The following is a 20188-nucleotide window of genomic DNA, read 5'->3' on the forward strand; positions in this document are numbered from 1 at the left end:
TATTATTTTAGAATTTTTTATTTTAGAATTTTTTTTTAATAATATATAAGTAATAATAATATGTGAATAAAGACATTTTTTAGTTAAGTTTTGATCCTCCATTTTTTAGTTTTGGTATTGTGTTTTTAGTGGTATATTTTAATAATATTGAGGTTTAATGTGTTTTTTATGTAAATATTATAAATCTAAAAATTAAATTTGTAACTTTTAGATTTTATTTTTTAAGATATGCAAATTTAAGAGTTAAATTTATATTTTAATACTAAAAAATTTTTTAAATATGCAATTCGAATTCTTTTATTTACTTTATATTAAAATAAATATTTTAATACAAATTAGACTCTCTAATTTATGTACTAATTTATTAAAATTTAAAAATTAAAATTTATATAAAAAAACACATTAATTTAACCATTATAATGAATTATATGCGGTCCTTTTCGGGTTTTTTTTTTTCAAATTAGCCTTGATCCTCTGGTGTGACAAAACGTACAGAAGCCAAATAATTTTTTTTTTTTTTAAAAGTATAGGTGACTAACAACTTTTTGAACAATGTGTAAATATACTAAATAATGTGAATTAATAGAGTTAAAAGAATAAATTTAACTAATAACATTAAATTAGAGTATAATATATTTTTATTTGATTGGTGGTTGTTCATGTTGTTCAAGATAATCATTATTTGCCTAGCATTCTGTTTTTTTTTTATTGGAAAGAAAGTGTTGGAGCGAGTAGATGCACGCGCAGGGGAAGTTTGCGTGGAACTTGGTTGAGACTTGTGAGGTTGATTAGCGTTTCTGAGAGCTGTGTTATTATTAATGTATGTTATATTATTTTGTTGGTGAAAACTGAAAAGAGCTTGTTGTGTTGTGGTTGTGCCACTCCCTCTCTTCAAAAGATATGTTGGATTTTGGAGAGGAGCTGAGCTTAGAGAGTTCTAGGATCCCATGCCTCATTTGGATTCAGCTCATTGTTTTCTTCCTTCTCCTTGCTCTCTTCTTTCTCCTTTCTTTTGATGATTCTTCCACCGCTTCTCCTTCTTCTGCATCTGCATCTCCATCTGCTGCCACCAGTCTTCTTCGTCAAAAATCACTAGTCAACGGCAACAACCACCACCACCATGTTTCTACCTCCACCGCTCTCACCAACCGTCTTCAGCATACACGGGTACACGTCTAACCTACCTTCAGCTCCCCCCATTCTTCTTCTTTTTGCTTTTGCCTTATACCCTTTTGGATTCTCATGCATCTCCCACCATAAAGATCTTATCTTGTTCTCTCTCTTGTTTTCTTTTGGAGTAAGTCTAGAATATGAGATCGCTTTGACTTGAAGAAAAAACACGACTTTTTTTTTGCCTTTTTTGTTTTTGTTTTTCCTTAATTTGTACTTTAACTATTGTAACAATTTGTTGTTATTTTGGTACAAGTTGATTTCTCTTGTTACTTGGGGATACTAGATTGTGTCTCTTCATCTCTGTGAGAATAATGTTAAATATAGTGAATTCAGAAATCACAACATAAAATTATCCTCCGTTCAAATCCACCCTTCAAACTGGGCTTTGACTTCAAAAGCTGTTTCTCTGAATTGGAAATGGAGGATGCAGCTTCTGAAATGCCCTTGACTAGTTGGTGAGGGTACCTCATTTTGTGACTTTTCAGGATTAGGAAGGAACTGTTCCAGTTTCATATGGGACAAATATCGGATTAAAAAACATTCAAGGTTAAAATCCGACTAATCTCCTTACTATTTTGTTGTGATTTAACCATATGTTATCAATCTCGTACCTTCAATAACGAATACTTATAATAAATTTACAACAAACTTGCTAAATTAGGCTCCATGTTTTATTAGGTATGTTAAGTTGTTAACACACAAAAATGAACGCAATATCATTGTATATTTGTATGTTGTATTTGCCTCTAAAGCCCACCTTAACAAATGTTTTTAAACTTTGGTTGTTACATTCACACTATGATTTTACCATTTAAGATACCATGTATATTCTACGCTTTAAATCATCGACCTTTTGAGCTTTCTCATGTAAATTGTCTCCTAAAAAATCCCTAAATCGGTGAATAAACTCGATTTGATATCTGTGTGCTGGTTGAATCAGAGTCATGACTTCATCTATTGAAGTATTATATCCAATCTACTGAGAGTATGATGGAAAATCAACTCCTCTTTTGCCAATAAATACAAAGCAACACTTAATAACCCATTCTCCGTGTTCATTAACTTCTTGCTGTCCTTTTCCTTATTTAGAAAAAATAAAAAGTAAAAAATTATGTTGATGAGTTGCATTTGTCATTGCTATATAACATTGTTGGAATTGTGATCTTTGCATACTTAATTGAACTTGTGTTAGAAGTTAAAATGTTCCTATTAATGTATGTATTGTTTTGCATGAGACTAAATATGAGAATTATGTTGTACCATGGGCAGGGGGCAGAGAACTTAAGTATAAAAGGTGAGATAGAAACAAGCTCAAGCACAAGGACAGTGAGAGAAGAGATTGCAGAAAGAGAGGGTTCACCATTGTATTTCCTTCACCCTTGTCATTATTTCAAATTAGCTAGAGTAGCATTTCTCAAATGTCTTGGATTGGATTCTACTGAATCTGATAGTCCTCCAATCCGAAGGCCTAGGAAAAGAAAAGAGAGTTAGTTTGATTATCAACATTGTATATGTTCCTTGTCATTTATCATGATAAGAAAGTTCCATTATTATTCATTTTTTTTTTATTTGGTTCTTTGTACTGTTCTCCTTCTCCATAATTTCATGTTACATAAGGATTAAGGAGAAGTTTCCATCCTTGTGGAGTAATGAGGTTTCCACTATATAACATCATCAGAATAAAGATAAAAGGGAAAAGAAATGAAGTTGTCGACTCGAACAAACTACTTTCTTAAATTTTATCAATCAATAAATAAATAAACCAATGTCTTAATTTTCACTGAACGGCTTTATATAATATACCAGTATATTAATGGACATTAATATTATATTTATAGAAAGTTTCAAATTTACCAAGATGATATGGACTTAACTTTTGGGATTAACAAAATAAACTTGTATACATTATATATGATGAAAGATATTTTAGAAGTAAAAATTTGTATATAATGGTAGATATATTAGCCATGATGGTACCATCCTCCTTAGAAAAAGTATATGAATCTCGTTAACTATAATTATAAATATATATTTAGTAATTTTCAACAAAGAATTTGATTGGTTTATATATGTTTTTAGTAATTTCCAACAAAGACTTTGATTGGCTTATACTGTTTTCAACATAATAAATACATTTGACTCGTATATTGTGTTTTAATATTAAGAAAATAATTAAGAGAATTATTAGTAGTATATATTATTAGTTTATTACTCAACAGTATATGTAATTGATGTGATGGGCAACTTGCGGTGGTGCCAATGGTTTTTGTTGATTATTATAAAATTTGGATGGTGAATGTTGAATTGAGACAGCCGACCAAGGCGACCATTGGACCCAATCACCCAACAATCCAACATGCATGATGTTAGGTAAAAAATTAGAGTTGTAATTTTAAAATCAAGGCTGCGTTTGGCAGCAGATTAAAAAGGCAGTGGGCGTAACAGCTTTGCGTTCGCATCAAAGGTCACGCCACATTTATCATTTATGCACTTCAATATAGGATCTTGTTACTGGCAAAGTAGATTTGAAAAAGCAGGATGATAATGACTTATTGAAGAAGGTGATTGGCTGAAAGATACGGTGGGTGGGGGACCCCTCTCAATTAAGGTTCAAAACCAAGATAGCTGAATCATTAATGCCGTTTTTGCTCGTGTTTCTCCACCATTGTTCACTGTTTAACTTGCAAGGAAATCAAGAATGCTCCCTCCATGTACTACAAATGCCGAAATGCTAGTTCCTTTTATACTTGGAAGTCCAATAATTCAATGAAAATCTTATATTTTTGTAGATATTTCAACAAGATACTAGCAATAAGTTTATTTTGTAATTGTAATTATCCCGTTGGAAACTCATGCCACTTATATTTAAGCTAATTTGATATGATAAATCAATAAAGATATACACTATCATTTATATTTTACAAAATTGAAGACTCTGACTAAAACCAAGGATGCATAACTAAATGATTGAATTGGTCAAAATTTATGCTCTACAAATAGTAGGTGATTTGATCCCAACTAAATCTACCAGCATGAAATCTTACGTCTCTTTACAATGATTTCATTCGGCTGATTTTGAAGTCCAAGCTTCTCAGCGCTGGGCTCTAATACAAATCACCAATGATTGATATGGCATGATATCCAGCAGGTGGTGCAAGCTTTTGAGATTTTTGCAATTTGCTCTTTTCAGTACTCATCTGCTGTATCACCTGAAGATGGTGTTTTCTTCCTATATGGTAGTTGCTGTTGCACCTAGTCAAAGTTTGCAACCATGTTATGACATTCCTTGTATGACAATGACCAACGGATCCAAATATGGAATACATGTCAATCAGAACAGAGTCTGATGAGACATGCAGATTAGGTTCAAGTTTCCTGAGTGGATAGTGGATAGTGCTTTGCTTCAGTTGCACTCTACATAATGGCTGCATTCAAAGTTTCGAAACAAATCCAGTGAACAATGAAGAGTTGCTTGGGGATTTTCCTTGCCGCTGACATCGCAAATTTCACATAATCATGCACTCTGGCGTAGCCTATAAATTCCACAATTCACATTGGCGAGTTGCTGGCAACACATTAACCCCCCAAAACACATATTCACCTCAAGTATTATGCAAGAGCACCTAGCCATTTTCTGAATAATATTCTATCATGAATCCTTTCCAACTACTTCCATTCACCGTTCACCCTGTTTTTTGACATTTGGTTCCTATCCGCATGCTACTTTTCAAGCATCGGCTTTATGGAGAAGCAAATAATCAGTCACTAGCTGGCTCAACTTCCACCTGGGGCCAAGTAACTGCAAAAAAGAAAGCTCCTTAGCCCGTCTTTTCATCCATTCTGCGAACACTAGTCACTGTTGTATTGCAAAAGAAACATCTCTGGCAATTCAGTAGATGCCTGGTTATACAGCCATAGCAACACTTGTGTAAACAAGGTTCAATCAAGGCATCCACTTCATATGTTACACATATGCAGCATATTCTATCCTCAGCATCAGTTTCACCCACACAATCCACTTTCTCAAGTTGTTCCACAACGCGGCAGGTAAGGAGGCTCAGAAAATTCTCAAGCGGCTCATATTTTGCAGCATAAGCGTCCCCACTAGAAGAACCATCCTGGAAAAATCAAGAGCACAAAGCTGTTAAACCATCAGTCTCAAAGAAAACTTACACTCAAGACTCGACAAACTTAGAAGCCTGTTGAGTATAATTCTAATTTATAGAATTAGCTAGCACCAGAAGTTGGAGAAAAAGGTAATTGGCCTCAGTTAAATGATACTAACATGAAGTTGCATTAAGAGAATACAAGGCATTAAGATTATTCAAGAATCAATAGCATAAATTAAATGGTGACGCAACTAACCCAGTTAAAATCAAGAAGATATTGGAATCCATAATGGACAGTATTTGGACAGTCCATGCTTGCAAAAACATCCACGAGATAGTTGTTTTCTTGAAATTCTGCCAAGTTGGTAGCATCCAACAAATTTAAGATCATCCCGACAAGGGGAGCCAAAATCATGCCCCGGTTTACTTTCTCTGGAGATTGACCATTTCGTCTAACGGACCTGAGATTATTATTTTAGAAAAGAGAGTCAGAATTCAGCCAACCAACATGGTTCCATTTAAAAAGATTGTTACAATAAGATTTGACTACCAGTAAGAATAACAACCAATAACTTGAGTAAGAATTTTAATTCAATAGCAAACCATAAAACCAAGTTTCAAGTCACAGGATCAGGACTTACATGTCAAAAAATTCAGCATCCGCTGCAGAGATAATGTTATTTAAGATAAACACAATCAACTCAGTTAACCTCCGCAAGTTTGTTTCTGGTCCTGACAGGAATGCTTGAGGAATCTCACGAGTGCAGAACTCTAAAATCCTTGCAAGATTACATGAAAGATCAAATATGACAGAGCATTTCCTTTGTTGAAACTCTACTACCTGAAAAGGCATGTTTCAACAATAAATTAATTGAATTAGAGAGGTATATCAAAATCAACCATGAAACTCTAACTTTGCAAGCACAGAAAACAAGACAAGCTGCAAACTCAATAACGGATGAAACAGATATTCATACCTGGTATTTTTCTTGCATTTCTCTAACAGAAACTGAAAACTCAGTCATGGTCCAACTAAGTGTATTAAATAGACGATTTAGAAAAGCTGAAAACAATCCTTCATCATTTGTGCAAGCTTCTTTTAGCAACCTCTGCATTGGATTAAGAGGCAACAGGGAAAAAAATTGAGTGACAGACCCATGCAAAATTACAGGTTAACAAAATATGGATATCACATACTTGGAAAAGAAATGATGATGAAGATGATTCTCCATTTTTCGAAAAACCGAAACCAGAACCCTTGCATAATCGCAGAAGTATGTTTGTAACTGGGATCCAAGATCTGTTATCAAATGCTGACAGTAAAGCCTTTGGCATTCTATGGGTGGCTGCCTCATTGCTCTCAAAAGCAGTCAAATACTCCCTGTATTGAACCAGGACAGATATAGACTGAAGAAGAAGATCCCTAAGATCTGCACTCGATATTCTTGGATCATTGAAATGAGTGACAACAAAGGTAACCTGATTTAAGATAACCAATTTGTATACTTTAGAACCCAATACCCATCATACAAAGACTAAAAATGTCGATTAATTTGTAGATTTTGGATCATGCATAATGGAAAATAATAAAATTCCATCATATCAGAGGAGTGCATAACTCTAGAATACCGACTTATATCTGCTAGGGCAATAACAATGCCATTGGCCTAAAAATGCATTTACTCAAAATGCACAGCAAGAGATATCCACCTTCCAAGTACGTCTTTACATGCAAAAATAACATCCAATATTGAAAAACCTAGAAGAAAATGGAGAAATAAGTTTGAAAAGAAGCACATACAAATGAATTAAGTCCTCGCTTAATGAAACTTGTGGATGGAGCAAGCGGAGGATCACTTTTCCGCAATACATGAAAGCAATCAACCTGTATAAGGAATCAAAATTAACATAAATAATAAAAGATACTTAATTATTGATAGCATGCTTGGGACAAGCATGATCTTAGGATATAATATTATTGATTTTATATTTTCAAAATCTATCACAAAAAGCTTTTGATTATATGCTATGTTTGACCCAAAATAAGCTTAACCTCAATTCATATTAGAGGAATTAAAAATGTCTGCAAACTGTTTATAGAAAAATCGCACAAGCCCAATTCTTAGAAAACTTTGTACTTCTTATGATTCTTTGCTCAGCAGGGCCACAAAGTGTATCGAAGGCCGAGGACAATATGTCGGACAGATGAGCAACATAAACATCAGAGAAGGAGAGAGAATTAAAAAAAGAAACAAATTAACACTTGTTTTTCTGCATCTAGCTGAAGCAAAAAGATGATTGCTTATTTACCAGAGCTTCCAAGTAATATTCAGGGACATAGACAAACACAGAATCCATATTGCTCAAAACCAGCAGCAACTGGACAACCCACATGCAGAGTGCAAACATTCCTCTCTGCTTCCATCGTGCAAACAGAGAGATGCGAAACCTGTGAAACAAGATGCCCCAAAAAAACCGAGAATGTCAGGAAAACCAATAATATACAGCTCAGGGTTCTCAAGAAATAATATTTATTTTCTTCTTGTAAAGAATATTAATAATTGAGAAGCATCCAGAAAAATATAAATGCACTTCAGAATAAAGTACAAATCACTGAGGACCAAAACATATATGTTAGGTCTTCAAGTTTTATCAGGATATCATCCTGAAAGCTTTTATAATGCTGACCAAACAAATGAGAGGTTATAAAGATGTTCAAAATGTGCCATCAGTTTCAATAACTTTAATGCTTTATACACACCCAGTGAGCCTCGGCATAACAATAACAACAATCTAAATTTGAAACTAATAACAAAACATAACTATAAGTTAATCATAATGTAGTTTGCCAAAAAGTGGAAACATATACATAAGATAATAAAAGTAGAAATAAATAAGATTAGTTGAAAAGCTCCTCTATATGTCATCTTACCAAGCACAATGCCTGACGCAATCAATAACCTCTTCTCTATACTCATTCCGGGCTTCCTTCAAAAGCTTCAGTTGCCCACTGCAGGCTCCTTCTCTTATTTGTTTATCAGTTTCCTCCAAAAGTAAGATTGACTGTGCCTGATGTGTCATGTAATATGATGCCTACAAAATGGGAAGAAACCTCATGTTCAGGACAAGTGTCATGGATTTTTTGGAAACAATTAAACCATTGAGTACAACATATGCAAGAACTGAATCATGGGAATCAGAAGAAGATTGTCATAATTGGTTCCACTTTTACAAAAAACATGATTTTCTAGCAATTACTCAGATAATTTCTCATCATAAATAAAGATTCTCATCATAACTGACATGTAAGAGTTGAGGATAACAGCTAGAAACAGTTGGGATAAATTAACAGTATACATACACTCGGCCATCTGTAAAACCAATTTCTGAAACAAGGAGGCCTGTAAGGGAGGTCACCATAATTTAACCAAGGAGTTAAACACTTCAACTCAGGGACTTCGATTTAGACATCAGTTCCTTTTTGCATAACACAGCATAAAACTTGACCCTAAAACAATAGGATGTAACCTTAGTGGAGCACAGCTAGTTATTACTGGGTTAGGAGACTAGCTTGTGTAGCACCACCACAACCCCTTTACATTTTTCATTCTCAATTTCTATTAGGTTAGGCCATTTCAAAGAAATATCCTATGAATAAAAACTCATTACGTATTTATAAATTTGATCAACCTTATCCCCTCAAGGCCTCACCTGCTTAAAATTTGATGCAAGACCAACATGATACAACCACAGCAAAACATCAAGTAGCTCTTCTTCTAGTAGTGCAGCTGTAGGCATATCAATATCCTTTGAGACGGTTTTTGTATGGTGCATCTGTCGGTAACCATACTCAGGTTCAGATTGATCACTGGAGGCAGATTTATCAGTTATCTCATCTTCCAAACTGCCCTCACTGCATTCAGCAGTGACATGAGCAGACCTCTCTGGGATAGAACTACAATGGCCACGAGAACCTTTGGCTCTGTATTTGGCAGGATCCTTCAAGTTTCTTGTAAAATCAGAATCATAACTAGAACAACAGCAGGGCTTCTGCCTGCTTGAATGAGTAACTCTGGTTTCTTCATCATCCATGCAGCCTTCGTCCCATCTAACCACTTCCATTTCATAATCAATCACAGGGTGTACTTTTGATAAGTGGCTGTAGGATCCGCCAAGCCTGGAAATATCAGTTTTAAGCGGATCATTTTTCACTAACAAACTAACAGGGAATCTTTGTTCGCCACCTCTATGTAGAAAACCAGTATCTGATTTGCAGCCCTTTAACCAGCCACAGATGTCACCCAATTCAAATCCTTCAGATAGGAAATGGAGTATCACTGAATAAGTTGAAACAAGAACTGAATTGCTAGAAACTCCTGGGGGCGGGACATTTCTGTCTGCACCTCTGTTCCTTAGTAAAAGGCTTTGTAAGAATGTTCTAAAAACAGACCCAGGCAACTGAGGAGGCGTTGAAGGTGGTATAAACTGTATCACTAAGCGACAAAGATCCCTGTGCTTCTCCTCAATCTGCACACGGAAGAGTAGATTAATAAACTGTGAACGGGGTATCCCGCAGAACAATAAATTCCAATAACTTAACCCACAATGTCAACTGGGAAAAAAAAAAAGAATATTCTTGAACATAAAAAAACTGTAGAGCAATGAAACCACTTCATTAATAGCATGATGTTGTATTTTATATAAGCCTAATGTTTACATGATAAAGTGAGACTAAGTTCATTTGTATAGTTCACTTGTTGCATCTTCACAGCTCCCCAACAGAAGGATAAAGATAATTTAGGCAAAGAATATTCAATTCAAATATTCTGACTGAAAATGAAGTTACACGGCCAAGCAGAAAGAATTTACCTTGCTGATTGATTCAGATAAAGCTGTGGTTGTCAACATCATATTGTCTGCATAAGTTGCATCTTCACATGAACCAGGCCACCAAACAGTCGGTATCAAGGACTCGAGATCATGTTTGTTCGGAGCCTTTTGTGACAGAAAACCTTCAAACATGAATTCAAATTCTGGTGACTTCCACCAAAGCACCATAAGTTCCTCTCGTCTTAATAAATGACAGGCCAAGGCGAGGTGAGCATATGATCCAGAATAAGGACATTCAGTGAGAACTAATGGGGCTATTTTACAACCACCGGAAAGAGCATCTATGATGTTTTCAAACAGCAAATGTGAACCTTGAAATTGTAGCAGAACGTCAACAACTTTATCCAGGCTTGAATAATCATGGGGTGCAGGCAATCTAAACACATCAAACAAGAAAGACAGCACTGGACCCCAAACCATGTACTCTTTGTTGCCAGCATCTGCATCAAATTCATAGAAAAATTCCCTAGCTATTGCATGAGAGACAGGATGAAAAAATTCTTCCAATGAAAGAAACCTCTTTACTCTTCTCAATTTCTGAACTAAAGAATACTCGGACCTCTCCACAGAATGCATATCCAACAGCCTTGACCAACATTCCAGCAACCTGGATACAAAGTAGGTCTTGCACGGGGGAGCCTGGAGAGGACAGTAACCTTCAATTGGAAACTTAAAGGGGCGGCCCCCAAAATTCAATTCACATCTTTCACCCTGGGAGAGAGAGATCGCAGGATAATACCCAAAACCAGGACCCATTTTTCGTATCCCCCGGAATGCCACACCAAGTGGATTACCGTTCCTGAAGAATAGTATTTCATCACGTTCTAAATCTACGCAACACCCAATGACATCGCCAACAACCCATGACTGACCATAAGTCTCAGCATCCTTGTTCCATTTGCTAACTCTTTTCCCATCATATGCATACGAATCATCAGCATCACCAACACCTTTATGATCGGTGAAAGGGCAAGAAATAGTAGCCCAACCCAGCTGCTGTATACCTGACGTCTCTAATATAACTTCATACATCCATTTTCCTTTCCAAACACAAACATTGGCCCTGGCACTACTGAAATTCGCCAAGCTTTCTACAAGCAAAGGCAGTTTAATGATTGTAATATCACCACATATGCTGGAACTTTCCAGGCCAACAATCCCAGATCCACCTCCAGCAATAAAAATCCCATCTCTTTCACCACATGAATCCCTGGATTTCGCATTAAACCTAGAGAACTCATTCCTAATGATGGAGCGGATAAAGTTGCTGTCAATTGGATCAGTCACTGGATTGAGTGATCTGTTGGGAAGACCAAACACATATTCAAGGGTTCGCTCCACAGATTCATGACCCAAATCATCACAACAAGAAAGAAGCCGAGTCTTCGATGAATTATCTTTCTTGTCCTCATCATTCAGTATCACTGCCAGACCAGCTGAAAACCCACCAAGACGCAGGCCCTCTTCACCCATCTGTGACAGACACACAGGGCACTATCCCTCTCAGCTACCCCTTTAGGCAGCTGACTGTTCTTCCAATTTCAAATTCCCTTCCCACAGCAAAAGTCAATCGCAGCACTCAACATATAAACATGATCCATGCAAAAAAACCAAACTGTGGAATAATCAGTACGGCGTGAGAGGACTTCAGAGGCAAAACTCAAAATAAAACATCAAAAAAGACAAATGCACAAAAAAGCATCAAAATTTGCCGAAAACTTGGCATGAAAAAAAAAACTGGGGAAATTGCACAAGCCACCTTAACCAAGCAAAAATTAGCTAACTGGGCTCCAATTTCTCACCCTCTCATCACTTTTATTGTACAATTAGCGAAAAAAAAAATAGAATATGAAGTGATTGATTATGGGGAACGGAGAAGGTTGAAGACATGATTGTGATGAGTAATAACAAGTAAATAAAATACTAACAAATGTTGGAGATTAAACATGTTGGGACTGCTGGATTCTTCAATTTAAGTTTTAATGGCGTAACCAAAAAGATTAGCTCCTAATAGCGCCCCAATTAATAAGAAAAAGGCTTCCTAGTTGGCATAATCTAACTAATTAATTAATTAATTAATCAAATAAAATAACAGGAAAAACTTACAGATGCGGTTCGTGCTGTGGACAAAGGCAAGGCGGCGAAAGGTAGCTAACTAGCTAGGGTTTTCAGAGGCACCATTGATTGGACTACAGAAGCACTTATTACATATTCCGTTATTCACAGTAAACAATAGGAGACCGAATAAGGAGGAACAGCGGCTTGTAATAATCAAAATAAATAAATAAATAATAAAATGATTATTTTCTTTTTGTGCTTTTTGGTGGCAAAAAGTTTGGGGGTGGAAAGTGAAGGGAAGTCCGTGTGAATGAGCACCGGAAAACGTGGGTAAGGAACGGGCACGTGTCGATTATAGGAGCTGGGGGTGACTGGTTGTGAGTAGTGGCGGCGCTAATGAAGGTAGGACAAGTGTGTTGAGTTTTGCGTGATGTTTCTGTGGCTGAGGAATTGCAGTGCAGGGAACAGTGATGGGTGCGTATTAGTGATTAGTGAAGGATCTTTGTCATGTGTTGTGTTGTGCTACGTGTGTGCGTCGAGCGTCTCTGTGCGCGCCTCTCACCGGGAATGGGTTTGGTTCGGTTCGGTTCGATGCGGTGCGCTACTTTTCTTTTGGTTTTAAGCGGTGCGGTGCTTAACCCTCTATCTAAAAATAAAATCACAACTTTTGCTGCCAATGCTTACATGAATGGGATATAATTTATTTTTTTAAATTGAGATTATTATAAAAAAAAAAATTATAACAATCTCAATTTATATTCTAAAATTTTTTTCTTTTTTCATTCAAAAAAAATATTACTTTTTGAATTTTAATTTTCAGTATCTTTGATTTTTTTTATCGACATCACTACCACATATAAATATAACATTCATTTTTTGGGACTTAACTCTTCTATTTTATTGATGGCTTTATTGTTATTTTATAATTTTTCTTTTTAATTTTTATCATGAATAAAATTAACATCCAAAAACTTATACCAAAATTTCTAGAAACACAAATAATTCCAAAATCAACATAAACACATCTAAAATTAAATATTAGCACATTTAAATTATATTAATATTATAAACTTCAAATCAATAAAGTAGTGAAAAAAAAAATCTCCAACACAAACATGATAGTAATTAGTGGCTAAGGAAAAGAAGAGTTGAATCTTGGCCTCCTTTTAACTTAGTTTATAACTTTGCTTTTTTCTGAGTGAACACAGGAAATACTTAGATTTTATCTCCTAACGTGGTAGGAGCCAAAACATAATTGCTTGTAAGAATTGCTATAGTGAATTGTGTCTGAGTAGATAAATTAGGAGATACTTTATTTTTGTCTCATTTGTTACAGAACCAGTAACAGAGAAAAGAGTAGAAAATGACATACAGATGTATCATGGTTCGGCTACCAAGTGTAATGTAGCTTACATCCAGTCTCCACCACAACAATGATGAAATTTTCACTATCTTTTCAACAAATTACAATTACCAATTCTTCCTAGGATATACTCCAATCCTATCTGGGACAAATCCAGATTTTAACCCAACCTGAACTTGACTATGACTCATCCTAACTTTTCACTGCAAAGTGCTAACTCAACTTATAAGGAAATCCCCTCGCGATCATGATACAAAATATAAATACTAACAAAGGATTTCTGAAAAAACTTGGACTTGTTTTCCAAGTCTAGCTCTCTACCTTTTTTTTCTCATTGACTTTTTCTTACAAATCCCGTCGTGTTTGTCTTTTTTCTAATGAAACTTAGACAAACTAAACAAAAAAAAAGAACTACAAAGTGAAAATCATGAAAGAGAATAATAAGAACAGTTCGTGGAGTTATGAGGACCAAAACTAGTACTCTTTTTCTCTTACTTCAATCCTTGGTCGTTCACCCCTGTTATAGAGGAGTGAAGCTTCCAGGGCTTGAATCATCTTCCACACTTGATTTATCTTTTTTTCCAACAATCAGAATCCACATTGACGTGGTCAGAAGAGAAAGAGGACCAGGACATTGACATTCAACCATACATTTCTCTTTCATCCTTTTTCTTCAATATTCTTGAATCTGTGCCATTGATCTTTGCTTTGACCCCAAATTTGTTTCTTAACCATTGATGAACCACTGAACACTTTTGACTTCAATATATTCATAGTTTTTTGAATGGTGCTTGTGACTCTAAGATTTATTCATTGTTTTTTGGTGAAGTACAAATGGAAAAATAATCTTTTTTGTGATCGAGATCTTCTCTCTCGTTGTAGTCCATTTTCTTTTTCTTCTTTCTTGAGAACAAAAACAAACTTATTGTTCTTCTTTTTGCCTTAACTCCTGTGGTTTCTTTTTTTCTTTCTTTTTGGTACAGAGAGTGATGTAATAAGAAAGAAAAGAAAGAGAGAGAAGAGAGAGTTTGTTGGTTCGGTGGATGTGAGAATGAATTCAAATGAATTGAAGTTTGTTTATCCGGTTAGTGAAGTGTGAGTTTAGGTTATGGATCACCGAATTTGGACTTGGTTTGGGTCAACTTGTTTTTCTTCCTTTTTCATGGTTCAGCTGTTCAAACTTTGGATTAAATTTTGAATGAATGGCTTGATAAAGCTGAGCTTGGTATCGGGCCACAGTGTGTGTATGTGGGCCTGTCTTTCATGCTTAATGGGGCAGTTTCATTCTTTTTAGGCCAGTTAGATCAAATCACTTTTCTGCACACTAAACAAAATATATTACACAAATAATTTAACAATATTTCAATAATGTTTAGTCATCATCTTAGTTATAGTTTAGTTCATTAAACTCAACAAAACACATAAAAATAATCATACACAAAAAAAAATTTTCATCTGTGCATTTTTAGTTTTAAAAAAAGAAAATTTTTTTTAATGAGACATTAAAATCGTTTAAATAATATTTTAAAATATGATTTCATTTTAGATGTGTTTACAATTTATTTTGTGTACAAATTTAGTGACGGATTCAAAAATTTTAAGTAGTAAAGACAAACATATAGTATATAAAAATAATTTAAAGAAGGAAAAGTATAGGTAGACAATGAAAATATTAAACAATGTAAACAATAGATATATCGGATATTCATTTTACTAGGTGTACAGATGGTTATTTTAATATTAAGATTTAGATGGTTAATTTAGAGATGTAGTGTATTTTTATTTGATTGATGATTATTCATGTTGTTTAAGATGGTCATTATTTACCTAACATTCTCCTTTAAAAAATTATAAATATGAATTGTCCTTAGCTGCAGGAGATGAACTCTTTCAGAGACGTTGCATCAGGGGTGACTAATGGGAAGGCAACAATGAAAGATAAATGTGATGTGAAAAAAAAAGACATTGTTGTGATAAGATCAATATAGTCAAAGTGGATGCCCATTAATGTGGGTGGCTCAGTTTTTCCATATTGAAAGAAGCAAGACAATATTTATGAAGCTTGAAAAGTGAAGCCTTGTATGCCTACAAAAGCATGTACGGGATAACATATAATATTATTATATATATACAAATCATTATTGAGCTAATTATTTTAATGTTAGAGTCTTCTATTTATACATCTTTATTTTATATTTAATATATCTTTTATTTATTTTACAACATGTTATCAGCACGAGACTCTGATCAAATTTTTAGGAAGACTCAGGTAAAAAAAATTTTATTATGTCGAAGCTCTTTCATCTTGAATTCAATGCTCTTGATATATCTGGAAATAATTATTTATCATGGATATTAGATGCTGAAATCCATCTTGATTCAATGGATCTTTGAGATACCATTAAGGCTGAAAATAATGCATCCCAGAAGGATAAAGCCAAAGCCATAATTTTTCTTCGTCGTCATCTTGACAAAGGATTGAAAAATGAATATCTCACATTAAAAGATCTTGTAGATCTTTGGAAAGACCTTGAAAAAAGGTATAATCATCAGAAAACGGTGATACTTCCTCAAGCTCGATATGAATGGACGCACTTGCGTCTACAAAATTTTAAATCCATAAATGAATATAATTCTGCAATGTTTCGAATCACCTCACAAATGAAATTATGTGGGAAAAATATAACTGATTAGGGGTGCACAGACCCGGTCCGGCCCGGTCTCGAACACTTTAGGAACTAATTTGGAGTGATTTCATCGGGTTTATGGTCGGGTACGGGTCTCAAAATAGACCCGGTCATTATTTCGGGTCGGGTCCGGACCATAGCTCGAGTCACCCGAAGTCGGCCCGATGGCCCGGTCATCATACACAATTAATATTTTGTGTTATTAGTGATGGATCATGACTATTCTTACGTGGAATTTAAGTATTGTAAACCTTAATATTTTGTGTTATTAGTCATTATAAGACAATAAGTTAATGTTTTATGTTTAGAATGCATAAGATTTTAGACTAATACATAAGATTGTGTTATTTGTATTGATTTAAATATTTGGTATTATTAGACAATATTAGTATTGATTGTGGTTATGCTTTAATTTCGAAGAATGATTGGTTCTTGTTATATTTTTCTAAGTGAATTTTACCATGTTAACTAATGGTTGGAACCTTGGAAATTTGGATATTTTTACATGCTAGTTTACAAGAAGGTATCAACGTAATGTAATGTTAACGGCCCGATTTTCACCCGGTATAATTGTGGCCCGAAAGTGTATTGGTTTCATCGGGTCTAGGGCCGGGTTCGGGTCTAATAAATAGACCCGGTGTATATTTCGGGTCGGGTCTGGGTCACATCAAACTCGGCTTCACCCGGCCCATGTGCACCCTTATAACTGATGATATGTTGGAGAAAACTTTCTCAATCTTCCATGCCTCGAATATGCTCCTGTAGCAGCAGTATCGAGAAAAAGGGTTTAAAAAATATTCTGAGTTAATTTCTTGCCTTCTTGTTGCTGAACGCAACAATTAGTTGCTCTTGAAAAATCATGAAGCGCGCCCAGCTGGTGCCGCCCCATTTCCTGAAGTAAATGCGGCAAATTATCCCAAAAGAGGTAAATGGCAAAGTTTTAATAACAAGAAAAATTATGGAAGGAAAAAGAATTATATTCAAAAGAGAGGATCTCACCAGAAGTGGGATAAAGAAAGAAATATCGGGCAGAATAAATCAACAGAGGATAAGTGTTTCCGTTGTGGTGGAAAGGGCCATTGGTCACGTACCTGTCGTACCCCAAGGCACCTAGTCGATCTTTACCAGGCATCTTTGAAAAAGGATGACAAAGAAAGGAAACAAATTTTGTTTCAAATGATGCTGAAAATTCCACCACTCATTATGATGTATCTGATTTCTTTGAGGATCTTGAAGGGAATATTAGTCATTTGATCAATGATGGAATAGTTTAATATGTGAGATTGTTAAGTATCCATGTAAATAAATAATGTAAAGAACTTATTGTTAAGTTTTATTTTCTATGTATTTGAGTTTCAAATATGATGTATATAAATAATGAAATATCAATGTTTATGAAATTTTGAAATCATTAAATATGTCATGTTTTTAAATAAAATTTTAGTATATGATATTATGTGCAGTATTTCTTAAAAAAATAATTCTGAGCAAGTATTCAATTTAACTGTGCATACTGCTTATTTTATTATTATTTGTCTTTGAAAAAAATGACAAGGATATATAATGAAGATGTATGCCTTGCGGATAGTGCAAGTTCGCACACTATTATCAAAAGTGATATATATTTTACCTATCTGGTGCCAAAAGAAGAATGTGTTAATACTATTATTGGCTCAGGCAATGTGATTGAAGACTCCGGAAGAGCTATAATTTTGTTTCCTGGAGGAACAAAATTCATAATAAATAATGCACTATTATCTACCATGTTTCGAAGAAACTTGTTGAGCTTTAAAGATATTCGCCGAAATGGATATCATATTGAGACTATGAATGAGGGAAGTCGTGAGTACTTATGTATCACAACTCATGACTCAAATAAAAAGATTATATTAGAAAAATTACCCTCACTTTCTTCTGGGTTATATTATACCAAGATTAGTGCAATAGAATCACATGCCATCGTAAACCAAAACTTTACTAGCCCAAATGAATTCATAACTTGGCATGATAGATTGGGTCATCCGAGAACAACCATGATGAGGAGAATTATTGAAAACTCCCATGGACATTCACTAAAGAACCAGAAGATTCTTAAAACTAGTGAATTTTGTTGTGCTGCATATTCTCAGGGAAAGTTAATTTTAAGGCCATCACCAGTAAAGATTAGATTTGAGTCTCCTGAATTTCTAGAAAGGATTCAAGGTGATATATGTGGACCTATTCATCCACCATGTGGATCTTTTAGATATTTTATGGTCCTAATAGACGCATCTTCGAGATGGTCACATGTGTGCTTATTGTCCTCTCGCAACTTGGCGTTTGCGAGATTAGTGGCTCCAATTATTCGATTAAAAGCACAATTTCCAAAAAATCCAATCAAAGCAATTTGTCTTGATAATGCTGGTGAATTTACTTCCCAAGCTTTTGATGCTTATTGTATGGCTAATGGAATAAGTGTTGAACATCCAGTAGCTTATGTTCACGCACAAAATGAGTTAGCAGAATCGCTTATTAAACGCCTCCAATTAATTGTTATACCCTTGCTTATGAGAACAAATCTCCCAACCTCGGTTTGAGGGCATGCTATTTTACATGCCACAGCACTTATTCGTTTGAGGCCAACGAGTTACCATCAGTTCTCTCCTATGCAATTAGTTTTTGGCCAGCAGCCAAATGTTTCCCATTTAAGAATATTTGGGTGTGCGATATATGTTCCCATTACACCACCTAATCGCACCAAAATGGGACCCCAAAGAAAATTGGGTATATATGTTGGATATGATTCCCTCTATAGTGAGGTATCTTGATATACAAACTGGAGATGTATTTAAAGCCCGATTTGCGGATTGTCATTTTGATGAATCAAAATTTTCAACATTAGGAGGAGAGAATAAGCTTCCTGAAAAGGAGCTTAACTGGAATGCATCATCGTTGATGCATTTAGATCCTCGATCTGGGCAATGTGAACTGGAAGTTCAAAAGATTATACATTTGCAAAGAATAGCAAATGATTTGCCTGATGCATTTTTCGATACAAAGAGGATAACTAAATCTTATATACCAGCGGAAAATGCCCCAATTCGAATTGATGTCCAGTAGGACAAGTAGCCACTGAAGCAAATTCACGCCAGATGCGTGGCAGGCCTGTCGGTTCCAAAGACAAAAATCCTCGAAAGAGAAAAGAGGTAAATAATATTCCTGTTGAAAAAGATATAGTAGAGACACATACAGTTGTTCAAAATTCTGATATAGTATTAACGCCAGAAGACGTTCAGGTACCTAAAAATTGTGAAAATGATGAGATCTTGATAAATTATGTCTTTACAGGAGAGAAATGGGACCGAAATAAGACAATTGTCAATGAAATATTTGCATATAATGTGACATTGAATATCATGCATGAAAATAAGGATCTTGATCCAAGATCAGTCGAAGAATGTCGACAAAGGAATGATTGGCCAAAATGGAAAGAAGCCATGAAGGCTGAATTAGACTCACTTGCAAAATGTGAAGTCTTTGGACCTGTAGTCCGTACACCTGAAGATGTAAAACCTGTTGGATACCGATGGGTATTTGTGAGAAAACGAAATGAGAAAAATGAAGTTGTGCGCTATAAAGCCCGACTTGTGACACAAGGTTTTTCACAAAGGCCCGGTATAGATTATGAAGAAACGTATTTCCTTGTAGTGGATACGATAACATTGCGTTATTTGGTCAGTTTATCTGCATATCATAAACTGCATATGCATTTAACGGATGTGGTAATAGCCTATTTATACGACTCATTAGATCGGGATATCTATATGAAAGTCCCTGAAGGACTAAAGATATCTAAACCATCCTATGAATATTCACAAGGGTTATACTCAGTCAAATTACAAAGATCTTTATATGGTCTGAAGCAATCT

General features: G+C 35.0%; 2 protein-coding genes across 2 annotated transcripts; one reads left to right on the plus strand and one right to left on the minus strand.

The window, feature by feature from the left end:
- The first annotated feature begins 822 nt into the window (after positions 1 to 822).
- On the plus strand, positions 823 to 2741 carry LOC107480421 (uncharacterized). Its single transcript, XM_016100563.3, has 2 exons — positions 823 to 1167; positions 2443 to 2741. The coding sequence occupies exons 1-2, from the start codon at positions 901 to 903 to the stop codon at positions 2662 to 2664; spliced, it is 489 nt and encodes a 162-aa protein (XP_015956049.1). The 5' UTR covers positions 823 to 900; the 3' UTR covers positions 2665 to 2741.
- A 1295-nt stretch (positions 2742 to 4036) lies between these two features.
- LOC107480420 (E3 ubiquitin-protein ligase RKP) lies at positions 4037 to 12718 on the minus strand. Its single transcript, XM_016100562.3, has 11 exons — positions 12279 to 12718; positions 10152 to 11787; positions 8994 to 9809; positions 8215 to 8375; positions 7593 to 7731; positions 7084 to 7167; positions 6480 to 6761; positions 6260 to 6391; positions 5924 to 6123; positions 5539 to 5743; positions 4037 to 5291 (listed from the first exon to the last, which is right to left on the minus strand). Exons 2-11 carry the CDS (start codon positions 11643 to 11645, stop codon positions 4992 to 4994), a joined length of 3813 nt encoding a protein of 1270 aa, XP_015956048.1. The 5' UTR covers positions 11646 to 11787; positions 12279 to 12718; the 3' UTR covers positions 4037 to 4991.
- Positions 12719 to 20188: the final 7470 nt, after the last annotated feature.

Source organism: Arachis duranensis, chromosome 3 (assembly GCF_000817695.3).
Source record: "Arachis duranensis cultivar V14167 chromosome 3, aradu.V14167.gnm2.J7QH, whole genome shotgun sequence".
Taxonomy (NCBI): domain Eukaryota; kingdom Viridiplantae; phylum Streptophyta; class Magnoliopsida; order Fabales; family Fabaceae; genus Arachis; species Arachis duranensis.